General features: G+C 40.4%; 2 protein-coding genes across 2 annotated transcripts in view; both read right to left on the minus strand.

Moving 5' to 3' along the window:
* The window catches only part of cln8 (CLN8 transmembrane ER and ERGIC protein), a 157,218-nt gene that overhangs the window by 102,918 nt on the left and 31,846 nt on the right, over nucleotides 1–22,454 (minus strand). The gene's annotated exons all lie outside the window — the stretch shown is intronic.
* arhgef10 (Rho guanine nucleotide exchange factor (GEF) 10) overlaps nucleotides 1–22,454 on the minus strand; it is a 50,030-nt gene that overhangs the window by 947 nt on the left and 26,629 nt on the right. Inside the window, exons 20-29 of the mRNA XM_062439901.1 lie at nucleotides 21,703–21,830; nucleotides 20,252–20,352; nucleotides 19,795–19,916; nucleotides 15,421–15,507; nucleotides 14,387–14,613; nucleotides 13,552–13,709; nucleotides 9,606–9,748; nucleotides 7,586–7,760; nucleotides 912–1,034; nucleotides 11–531 (exon numbers count right to left, since the gene is read on the minus strand). Of these exons, the coding sequence (XP_062295885.1) occupies nucleotides 26–531; nucleotides 912–1,034; nucleotides 7,586–7,760; nucleotides 9,606–9,748; nucleotides 13,552–13,709; nucleotides 14,387–14,613; nucleotides 15,421–15,507; nucleotides 19,795–19,916; nucleotides 20,252–20,352; nucleotides 21,703–21,830 (1,770 nt within the window). The 3' untranslated portion in view covers nucleotides 11–25. The remainder of the gene's footprint in view (nucleotides 1–10; nucleotides 532–911; nucleotides 1,035–7,585; nucleotides 7,761–9,605; nucleotides 9,749–13,551; nucleotides 13,710–14,386; nucleotides 14,614–15,420; nucleotides 15,508–19,794; nucleotides 19,917–20,251; nucleotides 20,353–21,702; nucleotides 21,831–22,454) is intronic.

Genomic DNA, 22,454 nt, shown 5'->3' on the forward strand with positions numbered 1-22,454 from the left:
AATAAATTACTGAGGTGGTGGTGTGTCACATGTTGAGTAAGGGGATCTGCCAGGTCATGATGGTAGAGGTGGTCTCCTCATGACGTGACTGTTTGGTCTTTTTGTTGACCCTGCGGTGGCCTGAACCTCCAGATATCACCAGCAGAGAGCTCACGTCAACCTTGCTTGCCCGGCGGCCCCTCTGGTGGTGGGCCGGGTCATGGAGCACATCATATAGAGCCCCGTCCTCAGGTCCGTGCTCCAAAGAGCCCTGGGACTGTGCTAGGGAGCCGCAGGACGAGGAAGACAGGGAGTCCTGGAGAGCCATGGTGGTGCAACCCGCCTCTCCCAGCCACACGCCTCGTCCCCGAGGGGGAGTCAGGGCTGAATCTGAGGGGGGCTGAACGCTTTCTCCATCCTCTGCCTCTGTTGGATGCACCGAGGTGGGAGGGGTGGAGGATGGAAGGCCAGAAAGACGGTTACACACAGCAGCTGCCACAGTGAGGAACTTCACTGGTCCGTTGTGAGCGTGCAGGGACACCATCCCCCGACCTGAGAACAGGTACAGCCATTTAAACACTCATCATTTATGTTTTACATATTTGTTGTGTATTTGCAAATGTATATACCTGATTTTTGAAAGTAATAATCAGTAACTTTTTCAAATGTCTGATTTGTTGCTCTTTTTTGCCCACAACCAATATCTGATAACAAATCACCCTTCAACCAGTTTATGAAGCCTTTTCATTGGGTGTTTCAAGCATTAACATATACTAACTGAAAAGATTATAAAAAACTTTTGTTGAAACTCTTAGGACTGAGAAATACTAAAACACTAATTAACAAAAAAGGTTGACTGAAAAGAATACTCTTGTGAATGTCCACATTTAAAAACATCTGTATATGTGATTGTGGTGATGTTTCAGTGTTACCTGTGACCTTGGGGATGCCCTGCAGTCGGGGCACAGAGAGGGCCACAGTCACCCCCAGGTTGGTTCCTACAAGAAGCAGTCCATGGCAAACCAGCAGACTGCTCACTGACACTCTCTGGTTCCCTGTGAAAAAACAAAAGCATGACGTTGGTTTAATCTTACACAAATAAAACTATATCCAAAGTATATCCATCAACATTTTTCTTAAAACATAGAAAGACACAGCTAATGACTGTTTCTTGTTAAACACATCCTACCACCCTGACTGATTTACAATATCAAATATGATGTATTGGACCTCACACAGACACACTGTGCTTATGCACACTTAACTCCTGGAAAAATGAGAAAAAGTGCACAATTAATGGGCCACTCCACCATGCTTGAATACAGCGTGGTGTGGAGGAGGGAGACGTATCTTTTCAGCGAGTTGGAGCATTTCAGCAGCGATGATTTTTAATGGTTATCTGTCTCCTGGGCAACGTAAAGAGGAGCCTGGATGAGAGCAGCTCTTTTCAAGTGTCTGAATGCAAAAAAATGCACCACTATTGTCGGCTTTGAGTCAGACAAACAAACACAAAAGTGTTATGTAACAGATTGGGTGAAGCGTAATGTTGTAATTAAGCAAGGAGCTGTGCCTCTATTCAGAAAGCTTGTGGCAGCTACAGCAGGACAATCTGACCTGACCTTTCAAACTTTCCTCCTGGTCAGAAACATCAGTGCAAAGCCACTCTGGACAGTAAAAGCAGTGATTGTTAAGTTAACAGCACCTTTCAGCACAGAAGGCAATAAAGTTGGGCTCGCTGACAGATTGTGTTAGGTGACTTATTATGTGGAATTTGGCACTGATTGTAGACCATCCCCCAACATGAGCTTTGTCAGGAATACACTATGCAACAAAAGGTATCTAGTCAGACATTTTTAAAATATTTTTTTATGATTGTAATAAGAATCTGGGGCTTTGCAAAAACAGTCCTTTCAGTCCTGCTATGTGGGAGGCAGGACTGTCATGAGTCATTACTGCTGTAACAGCTTGACTTGAATTTCCTCCCTCAATGTAATCCTCTTGGGCTTTAGGGAAAAATTACTGCCAGCCCCTCTGCCTGACCCCCCCTCAACTAGAGGTGACCCTTTGCATGGGGCACACATGCCATACTGCCATACTTCCAGGAATTCTGCCAGATAGGCAGCTAGGTACACTCCTCTCCTTCCAAACCACAGTTAAAGACAGGATCCTGAGTCTTGTCCACATGTGCTTCTAATGAGGGCCAAGAAAGAGCAGAAACACACAGACTGCTGGTTGGGGGCCTTGCTCAACTTCCTCCTTTCATAATATTTGGAGTTCCCCACCCAGAGGGTGAACTAAAATAAACCCAGAGTGAACGTCTACGCTGCCCGGCTCGGGCCCTGATCCTACACCAAAGCACCACTTTGATCTGCATTTAGTCCTGACAACCAACAGCAGGAGGGAGGAGCAAATCCATTACATTACATTACAATAATACACCAAATCAGCATTTCAATCAGTCTAGAAATAACTTTTATCAGCACAATGCGACTAGTCATGGTTTCAGTCTTTATGGATGGAAGTTACCCTTTATTGCTCTAATTACAAAGACGATAAAGTGTTCAATTTCTAAAATTCAGATCTGAATTTTTACATGATGAGCAGAATGTTATATTTCTATAAAAATAACTAAAATCTACTAGTGCTGATGCACATGGCAAACAAGCCAGAGAGTTAATTACAGACCCTATCACACATGACTTTTCTATTACTATGTGATACACCTCATTGATCATGAAGAATCCTCTTTAGTTTCCATGTCAATCTCTCACCTTTCCAAGCAGAGGGCAGGTTTTAACTGGAGCCACTTCACCGTGCAGCTACAACAAATATATCCTTGTAGGGAATACTTGTTCATTCAGGAATATGTGTGTTATCCATGTTGGGAGGTGCACAACAATAGTGGTGTACAAACAAAGAGGAGCTGGAGGTGATATTTACTGCCCCCCCCTCCTTGATGTTTGTCTCCCATTAGGCTATGCATGGCTGCCTATTTAGGTCACAGAGCAGCAGACATAAGGCAGACTAGACCCTCAGTGCAGCAGCCACCAGTCTGCTTTGATTGAGGACCACTGCCCTTTGAAGTCCATGTTAAGAATGTATCTTTTTTTAAATATGCTAATGTTAATGAATGCTTTACAATGTTTTGCATCACATTTTCACACATATTTCCTTTAGTGTGACTTTACAGATTGTAGATTACTTGTCCTAGTTTACTTTAAAAGCAGATTCAGTAGCCCAAACCAGGTCACCCCAATCAACTACTGCCACTAATACCACTAAATTACTGTCAAATATGAACTGTGCAGGATTATTTAGTAACACTAGCTTTGAGTTACAATGAAAATGACTGCTATTACAGCATATTAACACACTGTGTTTAGTGCTTGGGTAAGAAACCCCTGTCTAAACTGCAGGGAGTTAGCAGAATTGCTCCAACATGCATGAACATGAGAAGGACGACCACACCTACAGCACCTTGTGCATTCAACACTGCACCGTTCACAGAGGCATTCGCCCTGAAGACAACGCCCCACGTCTCTTTCCCACCCGCTCTCATATTCACTACAACGATCCCCCCATCTGACTGTGTGTTCTGTATATGAGCCAAAACTGCATTAGGATCTGTAATCTAATATAACTTCATAATGATGTGGACTTCCTGGAAATCAGAACTCATCTCTCTAAATCAAATACCACAATAATGTCATTTCTTGTCATTTTCTGATCCATTATTTTGAGCTTCTGTCTCAGTAAATAAACATTTACAGACCAAAGAATTGCAGATAAAAGACAAATCTAACTCATTGATTGCAGCTGGTCTCTAATGTCCAAACGGTTTTGCTGGCAACTCCAATTACATCAGCGTTTGTGCAGAAACAGCACATTTTTTTGGCGTCATTGTCCTCCACGGCAGCAGTCAGTACTGACAAACACTGTGGAGCATTCTGGAAAAGTAAAGATAACTGCAGACCAGAGAAATAGCTCCAGACAGGTGGACTTCATGGAACTAACCTATTAAAATATCCTCTGTGAAAAGAAAGCGTGCAACGTCTTAACAAATCACAGCTAGACAGACTGGGGAGGGGGCTGGGGAGTTCAAACTGGATAGAAGATGTTTGATTTCCATGCCGAGTGACAGACTGGGCATCCACTACTGTTATCAGAGGAAGTGAGTTCTTAACGGCGAGGCCTGGAGAAGGAGAGCTTTCATATGTGTGGTGGTCTGTCCCAGGACCAGCTTCCTCTGTGGTTGCATGGATCCTATTAGCTAATATGGGTAGCGAGGTCCCAGAGCGGACTGCTTTTATCATTCACATCTGTCTGACAAAGAGGCCTTCCACTTGTAACTCTAAACACTGGGTATCAGAGCAACATTCTCAAACAGTATCAAGTCAATGTGGGTACAGTACTGCACACAATTTTACTTGCAGTGAGGGATTCCCTTAAGACAATGTGTAAATGTTCTTTCACAGTTGCCAGTACAGTATTTAAATCTGATTTCCCTGCATTCACAAGCACAGTGCTGCATAAGAGCTGTTAATCACGGTGAATAACTTGTCGCCATGGATACGAGTAGCTGTGTGTGTGGATGGCTCTTTGTTGCAGTTTGTTTTAAACCCTCAGCATCAGATCCTGTATTAGTAGCAGCTCAAACAGCTAAGTGACATTTAAAATAATTTAAGAGCTCATTACATGAGATCTGACATTCTGCTGATTAATGCCTGCAGTGGAGGAAATGCCTGATTGAAAAAACAAACCTACCCAGATTTGACTTAACAAAACTTCCTCTTTTAGACAAATATTTCTGATTTCTGAATGTTTTTACTACCTCGTGGCAATAAAAGAGCAACTGCCTTGAAGAGTGAAGTTTGCGCAATTAAAGCTGAGCTGGCCAAATGACTGTACTGTACTAATGAGGCTGAAGAAGAGATATTTCAGACTGCAGATTAGTCGTTAACTGAAAACCACAACATGGGTGTAGATTAAACCACAGCTGTCATGACTAAACACACACACGCAAATCTCAAAACTCAAACCCCATTAAAGTATCCAAATACTGCACAATAAGGTCAAAGGCAGAGTCTATTGTCAAAAGACATTTATACAAAACTTCAAGACAATAATACAAAGAATGTTTCATGAAATTTAAGCCAAACCACAACTGTCCCTACTACTCAGCACGGAGGAAAAAGAGATTAAAAGCAGCATCGACTGGACTGCACAAATACAAACTCCATTTTGGCATAAGCAATCTCCCCTCATCAAAAAACTACAATCATCCATTTAGACGGGCCTTTTTTGGGTCAAGCCTGATGTAACACAGCAGATTACAAGATCCAAAGCAGCAGGCTGCTCTGATCACTTCAGCCTTCACAGTCATTTCATTTGACTTGGACATCCTCAGCGACAAGGTTTGGCTTAAACCCACAAGGCAGGAAACTGTCCTTGTTTCACAATCGACTGCTGCACACTAAATACAGTATCGTCTCCTGTGTTGACAACAATCGGCATAGTAACGAAGAGAGTGTCACCACCGTTCAAGGACACACAAAGGAATGCAGAAGCAGGGTTGGGTGTAAACACACTAGTTTGGGGCACATTTTGTGTGTTAAATGATGATGAATAAAGTTACAGCATCGTAATTCTTCCTCTGCACCTCTAAAACAAATATTTGTTCTCCACAATATAACTTATCTGGTACAAATCGTCTGTGAGCTACGGCTCATTTATCTCACCTCTGACACGGTTCTACAGATACTAAAACCCACTAATGACAGGTTTAGTGTACATCTGCTCTGCCTTACCCAATAATAGATCAAAGGTGAGCCATTGCCATTATGAAGGAATGATGCAAGTAAAGTGAATTGCTCTCCAAAGCACAAGAAAGTACTTACTAGTGATTCTATATTAGGTATGTAAAAAGGAACAAAAAACAGCTTCAGATACTTCTACTTTGTTGTTTATCTTCAATATATGCATTAAAAGTTAAGTTAACATGAATTATAAAACAATATTTCCTCACTCACCCCTTCATGGTATCAGAGATTTCTGTCTTCATCCCAAAAAAAGAGGTGCATGGAAATTTCATGTGTTGTGCTCTCAGATTTGAAAAATTACATTTTAAAATTTCAACAGCAGCTGTTTTGAATCTATTTCCAGAAAAAATGTCCCGATTTCTCCGAATAAACCTCAGACTGACAACAGACACTCACAACAGTTTTCTTTGGGACCATTTCAGTAGAGAGTAGTTCATATAAGATTTATGAAGATTTTGTCATTATAGTTGGTTTGTACTTCATTCTGGTAGATTGAGGCTACTTGTCATTGGAAATATTGTTATTTCTAGTTCAGCTGCAAGCAGGTAATATCAATATCAATGTGATGTCATAACTACTGCTGTCTTTGGTCAGTTCATCAAGAGCGTCCCTTTATTTGTTTTTATAATTCTCCTGAATCCTCCTTCAACACTGCCCATTCCAAAGCACACAAAGCCACCTTAAAACTTGCCTTGAGGTCAAATGTTTTTATGCAACACTATGAATAGAGACAAAATGAGAGGTTCATAATTCACTGTTTAGACTGGAACAGCGTTTGAAAGAGGATGAGGGTGTGACAAACCTGCCATAACAAGAGCTGTCTGGATGAGCACCTAGACGGATGTTAGCTAATTACTGACATGCACCGAGTAAGACAGCACTTTAAAAACATGAGGTCATGGGAGCTGCAGACCAGTCCAGGAATGCAGGGCTGTATTTGAATAAGTACTGTATATGTGCCTAGGTGATCACAATATCAGATATCAAAAGAGAGAACAACTATGCTTTGCTGTTCTTTGTCAGACAGTTTGACACTCTCTAAAAGGTTTCCAGTCTTGGTCAGACGTACTGATCACATTACTGAATGACATTCAAGGGCAAGTAACGCAAACTGAGAGCCGATGGATGGTGAAGTGGTATAGGTGGTACAACTGGAGAGTCACCATGTCTCAATTATAAACCACAAGTTTGTGCACAGAGCAAAGACTTCAATAAGATGACAAATACCTCTGATACTACAGTATATTTTGTTATGAGTTAAAAATTTTAGATTTCAAAATGTGTTTGTTTTTCACCACCTACATGAAATAAAAGTAAAAGCGGCAGCAGTTTAAACAAGCTGATGTTTCTGTGTCAATGTCGCCTCCTACAGGCCATACAATATTCGCAGCTAGAATTTTAATATTAGCGCCACCTGCAAGCAATGGATATAATATCTGTCATTTATCTTTCTTGTTATAGCTGCTGTTTAAGTTTGTGTGTGTGTGTGTGTGTGTGTGTGTGTGTGTGTGTGTGTGTGTGTGTGTGTGTGTGTGTGTGTGTGTGTGTGTGAGATATACTATATTTTACATGTTAAGTGACCATGGCTATCCTCCTCTTTAATTTGGAAGGGTAAATGAGAATCCAAACCACATTTTATTTGTCAAAGAAAGAAAAATTGGGCGATGGGATGCAGAGGCCAAAAGGAAAGCAGAATTGGAAATATAGTTCAATCTGGACAGGTTCCATTTCATAGAAAATTAACAGCAAAACTCAAGATTAACCTAAAAATATCAATGATATCTTACCAGGCAGTATATTGTGGACAGGTGTGGCAATGTTAATATCCTGCAGGTGCTCCAGGGTCTCAGTGTGGAAAAGGCGAAGAGTGGAACCAGAGCTAAAGGCAATCCAAATGCCCACCCCGGCCACCACCATGTGGGACACCACCATACCCTCCTCCTGGTGGGCCTCCAGCTGACTCTGAATGGGGGAGATGGGGGAAGGGTGACAGGACTTGGGCATTAGCTACTGCACATTTACAATAATTCAAGTCTAAGGGAGGATGTTCATTTAATGGCCAAACTTAAAATAAACTGTATTAAGAGTGGATTTAGGTGAAATTTAAGACTATACAGCTTTCAGTGAGACCAGTTTTACAAGAGTGAACATGAGACCTATGAGAACAATATGCATGACAGAAATAATCTCCTACAAGAATACAGCATATTAACATTTAAAAATGTTAAGGCTTATCATATCAAAAACTGAGAGCTAGAAACTTAAATGCATTTGAAATAGTATAAAGACTTTTATAGGACCTACAGAAACTCGACTGTGATTCCAATCCAACAGCTACACTATCCAGACTAAACATATAATGTCTGCCACCATTTCACTAATACTGTCTTACAGTTTATTTCTCTGTACATCTCTGAAGTCAGATTGTTGCATTAATATGCAAAATCTGAACACTGATCTGATTGTCCTGTGTTGGCTGTGTGACTACAAACTAGAGAAAAAAATATGTCAACACAGAAAGTTGGTCTCAGTCTGTTTAGACTACAGCAGCCCATGCATTGTCACTGATTGTTATGTCTGGAAACCTGTGATTATGCCTTACCAACGAAATGAAGAATCACATTTCAACAATAGACAATACAGTGTATTAAAAGATAGATTTTTGGGCCAAATGTAAAAAAGATGCTTATTCATAAACGATACCAATATTTCTAAAGATAATGTGCTTGTCAGGTGTGGTCAAAACAGGGAGTATGAGGAAGGCAGTATTTACCACTGTTAATTACAATTTGGTTTTAAATCTCAAATTACATCAACTTTATGAGCTCTTTTTAACTCCAAATTTCCTTTTCATTCATTAGTGTGAGAGACAGTAGTTTCAAATGTCTGTAGAGTGTAATTCTAAATTCACTCTGCACAGAGACCGATAAACTGGGCTTTCTCCATCACCACAAGTTACATAATCTCACCACACATTGCTCTATGTGTAGGTGGAGTTATATTTGGCCAGGGAGAGTCCATTCACAAGTGTCTCAGAACAGGGCTCTGGTAAAATGTGTGGTTGAACAAGCATGAAACATAAATGTAACATCTTGATTTTTTCCTTTTAATTAAAAATGAATTATGTGTATCCCATTAATTCCTTCCTCTCTGTCTGACTTTCAGTCACTACTTTGGGCTAACGGTTAGTCTCCAGTGAGGCACAGAGAGCGAGACAGGCAGGTGGTCCAACATAATGAGCTTAATGAGGCTAAAAAGATTATGAGTGAGTGCATGATAGAGGAACGTTACTATTCCTGGCCCCACGGCAGGTGCATCCATTCCCTAAACCAGGCCGGAGCACACACACAGGGAATACCATCCATATTACCGGATATGGAAAGAAGAAGCGGGAGGAGTAAAATAAGGCATCTTTGCCTGCTTGAGGTACTTTAAACTTTACTGACTTCACACTTGCTCCTTTTTGGAAAAATTGAAACAAACAGTAACACATCACTACAGCATACTCTTACCTTGAAACTATGACCTTGTTTCTTTTCCTGCTCTGACCAACTCTTTAGAGAAACACAGATTTTCCCACAGACTTGACAATTAGATAGGAAGAAGATTAATTTTGTCGTCATCTTTTTCACTAGAGCTTGTTTCCTGTGTGAATTACACAGGCAGATGAGGACAGATACAGAAATAACAAGAGCTGTACTGAGGGTCATTCACTCCACACCCAGACAATGACATGCTAAACTGGTCATTTTAGGATGTAGACTTGGTATGTAATAGTAGCTACAGTATGAGAAGTAGGTTACGTACCTCCACACAGTGTGTGTGGGTGCTGATGATGAAGACCTGTCCACCTGATGAAGCCCAGAGGTGCTCCTCCACTGCCAGCATGGACTTAACTGGGAGGATTCCCAGCTTCAGCACCGTGGGCTTGTCACAGTTCCACAAACCATCTGCAACAACAGACATAATATTGACACCTCAGTACTGGACTACATATAACTAATGATACAATATGATTAACAAAAAGCAGTTCACATGCCAACACAAAATGCATATATCTGAACAGGATCCAATATCTAATCTGAAATTCAGTCAAATGCATCAAGTAAGATCAAACATAAACTACAACAAAGCTGTTTCCTGTAACATGTCAAGTAGTGCAGCACTGTAGATCTTTTTGAAATGAGCAACTGTTTTCTTACAGCCTCTGTGTTGGTATTATTGCATTCTCCTGTACAATGTAAACCTCAAGGAAATTTCCTGTTATAATTAAAGAAGAATGGGCTATACTGTATGTGGAAGATATTGCGATAGTATAAATGTCGTCTGTAAAGGTCATCTGCGTTTATAACTCTGCCATTACTGGTGGAGTGACCATTGATGGTTTTCACAGTCTCACTATGAACATAGATGGGCTATGAGGCATTAGTCAGAGCTGAGCTCTTTCCCACACACACCTCCTACACACTCTGTTCTAAATGTGCTGGAACCTTCAGTGCCAGCTCTGCAGCAATCAAACACCCCATGCAGCAACACGTTAGATTTCTGTAACAGCTATATTCAGTTGTTCAGAATTAAATGACTTCGGTTATAAAATGGAAGGAAATGACTTTTTTTTGGTAGAAATAAGTTGTGTATTTGATATATTTTGCACACAAAGACAGGAATGTGCATATCAGTGTAAGATGGCATTCAAACCTACAAGTTTGGTTAAGTTGGGATGAGAGGCTGAACATTTCATGTGAACAGTCCTTGAGGAATCAACCTGGAACACTTTAATCCAAAGAGTGCATTGTTTGGGGTGTCTAGGCTGGGTGGCGTGGTTGGTTGTTGTTTTTTCTTTTATCCATTCTACTTTCTTCCCCCCTTCTACTGTGTTATTTTCTACAAGTCTTAAAAAGAGAATGGTGTTGGTATTAGAGTTGTATGTTCACTAATTGCCTTCGTGTTACATTTGTAACTCTTTCACTAATGATTTAATGCAAACTGGACTCCACTCTAAAAATAAAAATGTTAAAAACTAAAGAGTGTATTGCTCACAGTTTTGTACTAGAAGGGCTCAGTGTTCAATACGAATTTCATTTCCTCCAGATACCACATTCCCTTAGCTAATCTAGGCCAGGAAGTGAATGAGGCCTCACCAATAGTGTTTGTTTAACAGAAGGCACAAAGGCAGCTATTGAAGGGAGAGGTGCCACGCAGGGAGAGATGTTCTTTCAGATGTACAGTAATGACTGGGGAAGTAGGGGTAATCTCCAAACTACAGGGGCTAGGTGGGATTAGCATTCCAGCAATGCCCTGGGTGTGTTATTGTAAAAAGCACACTCTGTAGGTGTATGTGCATGAAAAGAAGAGAAGAGAAAAGAAAAAAGAAAAAAAAACACACAGGAGTGCCAACTTGCAGTCTTATGTAAGTCTTCACTGCTGAAGTCAGTCTGCCCACATCTCTCACTTCTTGCTCTGTGGCATTCCTTCATGTCAGTGTCAGCTGCAACAAACTTTCTCATCACAATGTGTGTGCAAACAAGCATATAAACCATACAGAGAGAGCTGATTAAACAAGCCAATCATTTTTTTTCTTATAGTGACATGATGTACAACACTCTTAACAGGAGAAAGTGAGTGATACAGGGTTGCAGAATAGAGCACAACAGAGTTAATGTTCTGACTGTCTGGCTATGACGTGCGACCTTTGCCGAATCATTGCCTCGCTCTTTCTCCATCTCTCCCACAGTCTGTCACAGAGGGAAAAAAAGCAAGCGTGGCAGAATGAGGCTGACTGGCCAGCTTCAGACACACTGCATCTACAGCAGAGCAGCACTTCCGAGCAGGATAACTCAGAACTGAAGGCTTTACAATGCTGTTTGTTCTGATACTTTTTGATGTTTCGCCACTACTTGCTGTGAGGGTCCCGTTTGATCAGCTGACATCAAAGAATATAAGCCAATCGTATCCCCCAGTTCCGCCTGCTTGTGCTTTACAATTCCAATCGTGGGTCCGCTTTTAAATGTTAATGGACTACAGCCAAAGCCAGCCACTGTGGCAAAGTACTTGAGCAGCATTACAAGGGTGATGCAGGGAACAGTTTCACCATTTCACCATCACCATTTTAGCATCAAGCATCATGTTTTAGTGATGGTGACAGAGCTGTTAATGGGAACAAATCATACAAACCAGACTGAAAACACATCCAGGGCCACGTTTTCCTTCTGGGATTTAGTATGACACACTGGCGGTGATGAATGATGAAAAGCTATTGCAACTATTACGGTACATTCAGTTACACTAAAGGCAAACACTGACATTCACTGCAACTGACTGTCTAAGAATTAGTGGAGAATGAAGAGGGGAAATATGTCACAAGTGCATCAAAACAAAGTATAATGAGTCGTCTAAAATACATCCCTGAACAGCTGCATATGGACGGTATGTTTCTTCCAGCCAGGCATAATGTAGCTAGACTGAGGGAGGAGCAAGAATAGTTTCCCCCTCTGTGTTTCTGTACCCAGGCCATCATCCATATTCCTTCTGTCTGTTTCTATTTGTCTTTTTCTAGACAGACAAGTTTAACGGAACAGCAGAGCTAGAGATTGTGCAAGAACACAGAAATCAGATTTGAATCACATGAAGAAATGCAGAGAAATGAATATGTGTGACTGCGGTTAATAAAACAAGCCTCTAGCAATTGTGGCATCAGAAGACAGTGATACGCATACTTATATTTGAAAGCCAAGAATTGCAAAGTTTCTGTTTATTCATGTTCTGAAATATGTCTGAGGGAAGCTCAGATCAACTCTTGTTTGCACTGTTACGAAAGACAGTTTGAGATAGAACAAAACACAGAATGTGAAAAGACGAAGAGTGTGCAACCTAGATCACTTCCACTTTCTATGTGCTCGTCTGGCAGGGAAGACATTAAATAGGTCACTGCGCACTGGCTTCTCCCAGACAACCGAGCAAACGGAAACAGAACCTCGACACAAGAGCAAAGGAGATCCCCCTGACCTCCAGCTGCATAGTGAGCCTCTGACTTACACACTAACGGTAACCCAGTGACTCAGAGAAAGAAAATAGCAGTTGCCATAAATAACAACAATCTCTGAGCAAGCTCTACCCAGAAAACGGTTTCCTTCAGGCCAGATGTTTCCGCGGACTAAGAAGTCACCACATGACATCATACAGCAATTTTTAAACCACATTATATGTATAAAAATATATAAGCTATAATTATCTTTTCAGTTCCAACACTTTATATAGGAAGCTGGTCTATGCTTTGATTCAGCTTAGTTTGCTATAGGCGAACACATAGCCACACTAATTTATCAAACTTTATTTGACACATCAAATGTTATGTCTATAGTTAGTAAAAACTGTGTTGCTAGTTGCTTTTAGTAAGTAATGTTGGCTGTTGGCAGAAAGATCTTAAAAGTTGCTAAATCTAACAGCAAACTCACCAAGTCAGCAACAGTGCTCTCATTCATGTTCATGGACAATTATGGTTAAGGTTACCAAATTCAGGGCTTGCGCAGACTGAATATTTGAGTAAACACTGTTGGTCTACACAGTTTAAAAACCAAATCTAATTAACCCAGTGAATGCATACCTGTTTCGCACAATGACTGTGATTTAACATCATAATTGCTCCAGTTATAGCTATTTAAGAACATCAACAAACAGCACAAAGGCAGAATTCTCGGAATATAACAAAAAGAGACATCAATTTTACGAGACCCTCCCCTCCTGAAACACATACCTTGTGATCTGGAGTAGATGGCCACAGAGCCGCTGACCAAGCCGACGTACAGACAGTGTTTCTTATAGACCAGGCTGGTGACAGTGGATTTGTCTGGAGTGAAGAAATGCTGCAGACGTACTTTTTTGGACCGCTGGCTACTTTTATACACAATGATGCTAAACAGGACAAGAGATAAAATTAGAGCTACACATAATACAGAGCGCTACATCTATACACACTCCAATCTGCATGATATCAAACAATATTTATGGGTAGATACAGGTAAGAAGATTAGTGAATTTAGTCATTACAATATTTTCATGATAACAGTGAATCATTTGATACTATGCGCAATATCAAGTTTTACATACACAATACAAGTCTATTAAGAAAGTATTCTTAATGCCAATTGCATTTAAAAGAATCTACAGTGTTTTGTAGCTGAAACAAGTGAAATGTGTAATGGTTGACTTCTTAACAAGGAAAAATATGTCCAGAACATTTTCAAGACAAATTATGGGAGCTTTTTGTGATGGATTCATGACGTATATATTTTTGCTGTGCTTAATTTCCCTTAAACTATATTGTTTGTTACTAATTTGAGTTTATTCACTGACTTACTACAAATAATAAAATGATTTTTCATGCAGTACATACAGATGAATACAGCAATGGCACTAATGAATGCTACACTGCATTTTGATCTATTATGATTAGTGCAGGTGTAGCATCATTAGCTAATCCTATCAAAAATCTGATATTTACAATTTATGGATGCATACTTATAAGGCTGTCTCCCTTTAAACAATAACATATTGAAAGGCGTGGGTAGACTGTATGTAACCATCTGTACCTGCCCTCCTCCATGCCCAGACAGACAGTGGGCGTATCAGTGGCCTTTGCCGGAGGGACGTGGTTGTTTTCAGGAACCTTCTCGCCATTCTCCTGGGGTAGCTCTGCAGGGACGAATGTCATGCAGAGGATACGGGACTCCACATTGAAACACTCTGTCACCTTAGGGCTGCAGTTCTGCATGGCCACTATGGCTATCTGGCCCATCTGGTTCGTACAACTTGCAACCTGAACAGAGTTAAGAAACTTTAGTGTTCTGTCAATTTTTTTATTAATTTATGTAGAGTCATTGTTATTTATTCTTTGTATAAATAAATAGCACAGTTAAGACTAAGAAAGCATATATTAAAGTAAGAAAGCAAAAACACAGCTGAAAGTAAGAAAGCACTAAAAAAAATAAAAACACAGCTGAGGCCTGAAGACATTACTTATGAGAAAACAAATGTTCCCAACAATAACAGTATTAAGTGTCAATACATAAATGAACATCAAAATCATGTCAAAACTTACAGGACCAATGCTTAACTTCTGAGACATTCAATTACTTAAAAAACACTATTTTAATTCTCCACTTTCAGTTTAACATAATTTAGCAACACTTTATATATTACCTCACTATGAAAATAACCAGCTAGAGTGATGTTTATGTCTTTAACAGTCACAAGGTTTTCCCTCATGGTCAAAATATTGCATTAGCAGCAATTATCATGGTTATCATTGTCACTCTTTATTGTGAGAAGAAGCTAAAGTATGCAGGTATTAACTTTCAAACCCTGATTATCTTTCTCAAGGGGACATAAAGCATTTTAATAAATATCCAACAAAAACTTGCCATCTGAGCGCTACATAGCTCTCCCAGTTCTCTGCCAAATCTGAGGCCCGCTGACAGACAAGTTAAGATTAAATAATGTTAGCTGCTAAAATAAATAGATCATGTTGGACTCTAAATGCCAGCAGTCAGATAGATCCTTTTTCTGAGTAAATACAATCCAACACAGCACTTTTTGTCTGAAGGATGCAAGCTAAATGTCTCACCCAGATACAGCCATGGCCCACGATGGGAGTGTCTGCTGTGGTCTCTGTGTTGATGTGGGGCTCTGGGTTATGAACAGCACACTCCACCTGCCACAGAATAGAAAGGAAATCAGAGAAGTTAATACAAGAAATAGGTCAGATGGGTACTCAATTAAGTCACTGTTATAGACTTCACAGGGTAAATAAAACACATCTCTAGTGACCTATTAGTGTTTACTGGTGTGAGGAAAAGAATCGTAAAAATCTCTATGAAGTTCAGTCCTCCCAAATTAACCAGCCCACATGAGCTAATAAGCCACAGTGCCCTTTGACAACTGTTATTTTTCAGGGGGAAGTTCCTGCTGTGGAAACATGGCTGACAGGTGTAGAGGAGATGGTGGAGAGAGGTGTCAATCAGAGAGAAAGAGACGACTGCTCAATTCCATGACAAGGTATATTTTTTACTCAGACAGACCATCTTACTGCTACCTAATCTGAGTGTGTATTCTCAAAAGCTCTGTGGCCTGTACGGGGATCGAACCCGCGACCTTGGCGTTATTAGCACCACGCTCTAACCAACTGAGCTAACCGGCCATACATATAGCATCTTACTATTTTTAGTCATACTGAGAGGAGTGTGGCATTTGGGAGATAGAGGAAACACTCAGACAGTTGATTAAAGAGAACATTTATGCTGATAAAGTTATTTTCCCTGGAGTGGATCTCCTTGTTTCTGACCTGACAAAGGAAGTGTCAACTCCTGTGGCATTTGAATACAGACAACATTAGAAATCCCTGGTCCTGATGTTCTTGTTTATGAGTAGACACTCATATGTTATATGCAACTTAACATTGTTAGAATTAGTACATAAACCCAGTGTCTTTTTAAAAGTCTCGTGGCCCGTACGGGGATCGAACCCGCGACCTTGGCGTTATTAGCACCACGCTTTAACCAACTGAGCTAACCGGCCCTGCACAGATACAACAGAGCTATTTTTTGATCCTGTAAGTGTAATATGACAGGGAAGACTGCCGTCTGTGAGACATGGTAGTCACACATGCACAGTTGATTTACGATAACCAGGGTTATTATAGTTAACTAAAACTAAGACTAAAACTAGCAGTAAAAAATAATTTAGTTAACTGAAATTTAAAAAAAAGAGAGTTTTGAAAAAAAAGACAACTAAATAAAAACTACAATGAACAATGCAAAACTAACTAAAACTAAACTGAATTGCAGATAAAATCAGCTTAGTTTTAGTTTTCTATTCATTTTCTCCCTCCATTTTTACTGTACTCTGTTCAGTTTGACCTCTTGAAATAACGGGGCTAGTACCAGTAGGGAGTACTAATCAAAGCTTTCCTCCTAATACCTGAAAAACTAAAATTAAGACTAACACTAAATATAAACTAAACTAAAACTAGTCAATTCCTCAAAATAAAAACTAAGCTAAAACTACTTAATCACATTTTTAAACTAACTAAAACTAATCTGAAATAAAAAAGCAAACTGAAAAACTAAATAAAAATAAAAACTAATGGAAATTTCAAAAATATAATAACCCTGAAGATAACACACAGACTTTTTATTTTGTGCTCATCCCTTGCTGCTTTTATTGGGTTGTCTTATGCTATAATAATGAACTTGAAGTGGAACAGAAAATTGCGATGATTAGGAAGGTATTCTGGGTGACGAAATATGTTTGGACAAATGAGGAGATTATGTGTTTATAACTCTTAAAAGCTCTGTGGCCCGTACGGGGATCGGACCCACGACCTTGGCGTTATTAGCACCACGCTCTAACCAAGTGAGCTAACCGGCCACACTTGAGCCATGCAAGTGCTATTTTTTCTCGCGTTTAAGTGTACTATGATGGGCAAGCAAGCAACTATCTTGTGCTCATACCTCTCTTCACAGACGAAAACACAGAAGAAATGTTTGGTCTGTTGGATGAAGTTATACGTTTACATTGTGTAATCTGAACACAACATTTCCAGTCCCCCAAAAAAGTCGACATACACAGAAACATTTGATATTGTTGTCTGCAATTCCCTTGTTTCCTTGACCCGGTTTACATCTGGCATTAAAATGCATCTCAGATGATCCGATCACAAGTGGACAGTGTTAAAAACAAGAGTAGATGACCTACAAGATGCACTGAGATCCAATCACTCAAACCACTTGCAGAGGTGGTCTGGGATGCATTTGACCACATATCTTTTTTTAGTGTAAACGCTAATACGCCCTGATGCATCCATGGCAAGGACGTAGCATGAAAAATCAATCATCAATTCAGGACATGGCAGTTGTTTTGTTAAACGCTTGAAAGAATGGAGATGAGCACCGATATATGTGGTTGGAGTAATCTGAACAGTTGGAATAGCCCATACATTTATATGCGCTTGCCTGACTGATGTAATAACTGTGAGTGGGGTCATTTGACTTTCTAGCAGAAGTGACGTGGGCAGCAACAAAATTTGGACACTGGTGGTCAGCTTGAGACGCATAATAGAGACAGGTGTGAACAGCAATGTGTTTCGGCTGTCCATTTGTGATTGGATCACCTGAGACACTTGTTAATGCCAGGTATAAAGACGGGACTCGTTTATGAGTGGAGAAATGATGTCTGCTCAAGTCCTCTGACCTTTCACATCAGCTGCAAATCATCTTCAGGCATACAATCTAATTTGTTAAGTGCCACTCAGAGTTAGTACAAGTCAAGTGTTACTACTTACAATCATCAGTCAAACTCTCTCTAAAAGCTCTGTGGTCCGTACGGGGATCGACCTTGGCCTTATTAGCACCACGCTCTAACCAACTGAGCTAACCGGCCATGTAATCCTCTGTACCAGTTTCCAGAGAAATTGAGCAATGCTGGCAGACATGGATTAGTGTAATATCACATGCAGAGAAGAATTTGAATTTGGGTGACACAGCAGACACTCAGTTTATTAAAGATAGCATTTATGCTGATAAATGTATTTTACCTGGAGTGAAGGCCTGTTGGTTGTAAGTATATGGTTGTTGTTAGGCACATTGTAACGGTATCTAAACTCAGGCAGTCCTTACTACAGTGAATTAGAGGTGGAATAGACAATGGTAGGGTTAGATTGGACTGTGGGTGATGGATGAATGAAAAGGTCACATGCTTACATAGTACAGCCTAACTAGAGTCCACAAATCAGCGTCATTTAATGGAGTCAAGCCAACAACAAACAAACGTGAGCCCTTGGTGCTGCGCTCTAACAGACTGAGCTCCAACAATCTGCTGAGAGCTGCTTTTTGTTGACTCAGTTGATTAGTCAGTGCTGATTAACAAACCCTCCAAATTAACTTGATAGACACAAAGCCAAACCCAGTATAAATCCTAAAAATTAGAAAATCAGAATCCTATGTCTCAAAACTTATGTGGCCCGTAAGGGGATCAATCCCGTGACCTTAGCACCACTCTCTTACCAACTGAGCTAACCGGCCGCACACACACAATAATGCTATTTTTTGCCACGTGTGTATGATGACCGGAAAGAACGTGGCATTTGTGAGACTTACCATTGGTCACACATACCCTCACTAAATTAGGTACATTCACATAGTTGATTTACAGGTCCAATGTGTAGAATTTAGTGGCATCTAGTGGAGCAGACTTCGGAGATGTGGAATATAGCATTCACAAGTATATTTTAATTAGTGTTTAATCACCGGAAAATACGAACTGTTATATTTTCGTTACCTCAGAATGAGCCCTTTATATCTACATAGGGAGCAGGTCCTCTGCCTCAGACCTTGTAATGTTGCACCACCATGTTCCTACAGTAGCCCAGAAAGGACAATCCAAACACTTGCTCTAGAGCAGGCCTTTAATTTTTTTTCATGAGTTTCACAGCTACCATCGGTTACCACAGGGTACTGCATACTTGAAAGGGGAGGGTGAGGGGAGGGCTATTCAGTTAGATGCCACTAAATCCTACACACTGGATCCTTAGGATAACAATCTCACACACAAACTAGCTAAACCAAACAACCATTTATCTGGTATTCATTCCTCTCTGCATAGACAAAAAATGAAAGAAGGAATATCTGGCCGGTTTCTTGCTATTAGTGAACTTGACGTTAATGAGACAAGAAAGGTTTAGGAAAGGATTATGCTAATAATGTAAATATGTATAGACAGAAAAGGAGGTTACATGTTTACATAGTGTAATCTCAACTCAACATTTCTAGCACAAAAAAAGTCTACATACACAGAAACATTTGATATAGTTTCCTTGTTATCAGTAGGGAATGCCTGCTCCAGTCTTCTGACCTTTCACATCAGCAGCAACTCATCTACAGTGACACTGTGTCGTATGTTAAGTCCCAATCCCAACTATGTAAGTTTAGGTTAAAAGTCTCACCTTAAACTCCTGCAGTTTTGACATGACCACAGGCATTTGTCGAAGCAAGAGAGGGTGTTTCTGCTTTTTGATCTGGTTCCCATCATCCTCTGCAAAGAACCAGCCCTGCAGGTTGTCCTCCTCTGTTATAAAGCACACACACACACACACACACACACACACACACACACACACACACACACACACACACACACACACACACACACAGTCACTAATGTATAATGTAAATAATTAACAATATGCAGTATGCTGTTGTTAGAACCAGAGACACCAGAGGTCACTCAAATAGTAGTGAATTGGTTAATCACGGTCAATGGATTCCACAGAACAGATGTATTGACAATGAGTCATTACAAACAGCAATCGTACTGTACAAATGCATTTCACACACAATCAGAATGAAAAATAACTGTGCAGCTGAGACAGTAGAAGGCTACAGCCAAGCAGTAAACTGTACCTAGAGCCAGCTTTGCCATCTGCAAGTTACTGATCCATGACTGTTTGATGGCTGGGTTGAGGGTATTGAACACTGCACTGAAGTAAGTGGGTTTACCCGACCTGCCAATAGAGAGAACAGAACAAAACACATTGCTGATAATTAAGTTAAAAGAACATACCCTAATTACTGTTAAATCCTCGTTCTTAACTGCAGGATGCTTTTGATGACAATAGACAATACACTTTGTGCTGCTGGGTGTTTGTAGACCACAGCGGATCAAGAAACACAGGCAATTTCTGTTTATTATAAACAAAAGAAAAAAACTCACTTCCTGAATAAGGTTACAATTTCACACCAGTGTACCACAGATAAGAATAGACAATTATGAAGAGTGACTTAAGCTAAATGTTTTTAGTAAATCCTGTAGGAATCAAAGATTATAGTTTTTTCTTAAATTGTTCCATACAGATCAGAAAATTGTGACAATGTTGGAAGACTGTATGAACCAAACATCAGACATGCTTTTAACAAGATTTCATTGTGCTGAAAGATGAATATACTGAATGATGTGTCAATAATATGGCATCGATTGGGACTGAATTAGCATTTCATTTCTAATATGGTTGCATACACAGCCGTCTACTTATTAGCATCTTTTTAGATATCTAATATATATATATATATATATATATATCTGTCTGGGCTGAATCTCAGCCAAATGGGCACAGGAATCAATTCAGTTCTGACTGAGTAGACAGACTGTGGCAGATACGCAGTAAAGGTCACTGACAATTATCCCTTTTAGCAGCAGCTCATGTGGACATTGTGCGTGTGTGTGTGTGTGCGGTGGGGTGCACTCTTGTCACTGGACGAGAGTGAGAAGTATTGTGTTTTGTGTGTTTTGTGAACGAGGGATCAGGGGAGGAATGACAGAAGCACAGCTGTGTTTCCAAACATACCCGTGGATAATCTCACCAGCTAAGTGTAGCAGCCATGAGGGAGAGAAAGAGAGAGAGAGAGAGAGAGAGAGAGAGAGAGAGAGAGAGAGAGAGAGAGAGAGAGAGAGAGAGAGAGAGAGAGAGAGAGAGAGAGAGAGAGAACAAGGTGCACACTTGGGGCACCATGTGCAAACTATAATAGTGTGTGTTTAAATGTGTGACATGAGCGTTTGTATTCAGCAGCTGCAGCACTGGTAGAAACACTCAACACTGCAAGTGATGCACATTTCCTCCCTTGTGATTCATGCCTCAGATTACAACTGGTGGAGAAACTTGTTTATCCAAATGTGCTCTAATAATCTCTCCTAAAGCTGTAAGCATACAGACAGGCTGGGAGAATAGTAGTGGAAAACAGGGTAAAAGATGGGACTGAAGGGCGGAGGCGGTGAAAATGTCGTGTGTGCTGTCTGTATGAAAGACCAGTGGAGCTAAAGAAGTGTGTATATACTGTACGTAGGATAAAATACAGACTTGTCTTGTTTGCCAGGCAGCTGAAGCTGAATCCTACACCGGTCAGCTGCTCTGATCTCCTCCTCCTTCTTCAGAATCAGCCTCTGGAGGCCCGATACCCAGTCCTGGGCCACTGTGGGGTTTACATTCTATGTACACAATGAAAGTCGGAAGGATGGACATAAAAAATAGGGAGAAAAAGAGGTTCAGAAATATGAAATAATAAAGAAGAGGAGAGAAAATAATGGGGACATACACAGTATACAGAGAGCATTTCACCATCAATAAATCATTTTAAGACATTTAAGTAAAATATAATTACCGACAAGAGACTGGTACAGCCAATTATTTCAAAAGTCTTTTTGCTTATACTAACTATATTAAATTCACCACTAATTTGAGAATGATGTCTTGATGTTCAAAGGTACACCTTGTGATAAATGGGTCTAAAATGTATGAAGAACCTCAGAACCCCTTCAGCATAAATCTATACTTAGAATACTGTCACTATCATTTAGGTTATGAAACTTAGCGATGAGAGAAATGCTTTGCTGTGTGGACAGCCTGCAGTGCCTCTTTCTTTCCTTTCCCCTTCTCTCAATCATCTCTCCTACCTCCTTCTCTCCTTCCTCCGCTCCTTCCCTGGGACACATGTCTCTCTGAGAGCTTCTCTGTTACTCTGCCTCCCACTCTGCTTCTGACAGACCTACCAGCACAGCACAAACACAGCCTCACACACTCATGCTGTGCTCTGCAAACTAAACCTCTAGCCC

This window comes from Scomber scombrus, chromosome 19 (genome assembly GCF_963691925.1).
Source record: "Scomber scombrus chromosome 19, fScoSco1.1, whole genome shotgun sequence".
Taxonomy (NCBI): Eukaryota; Metazoa; Chordata; class Actinopteri; order Scombriformes; family Scombridae; genus Scomber; species Scomber scombrus.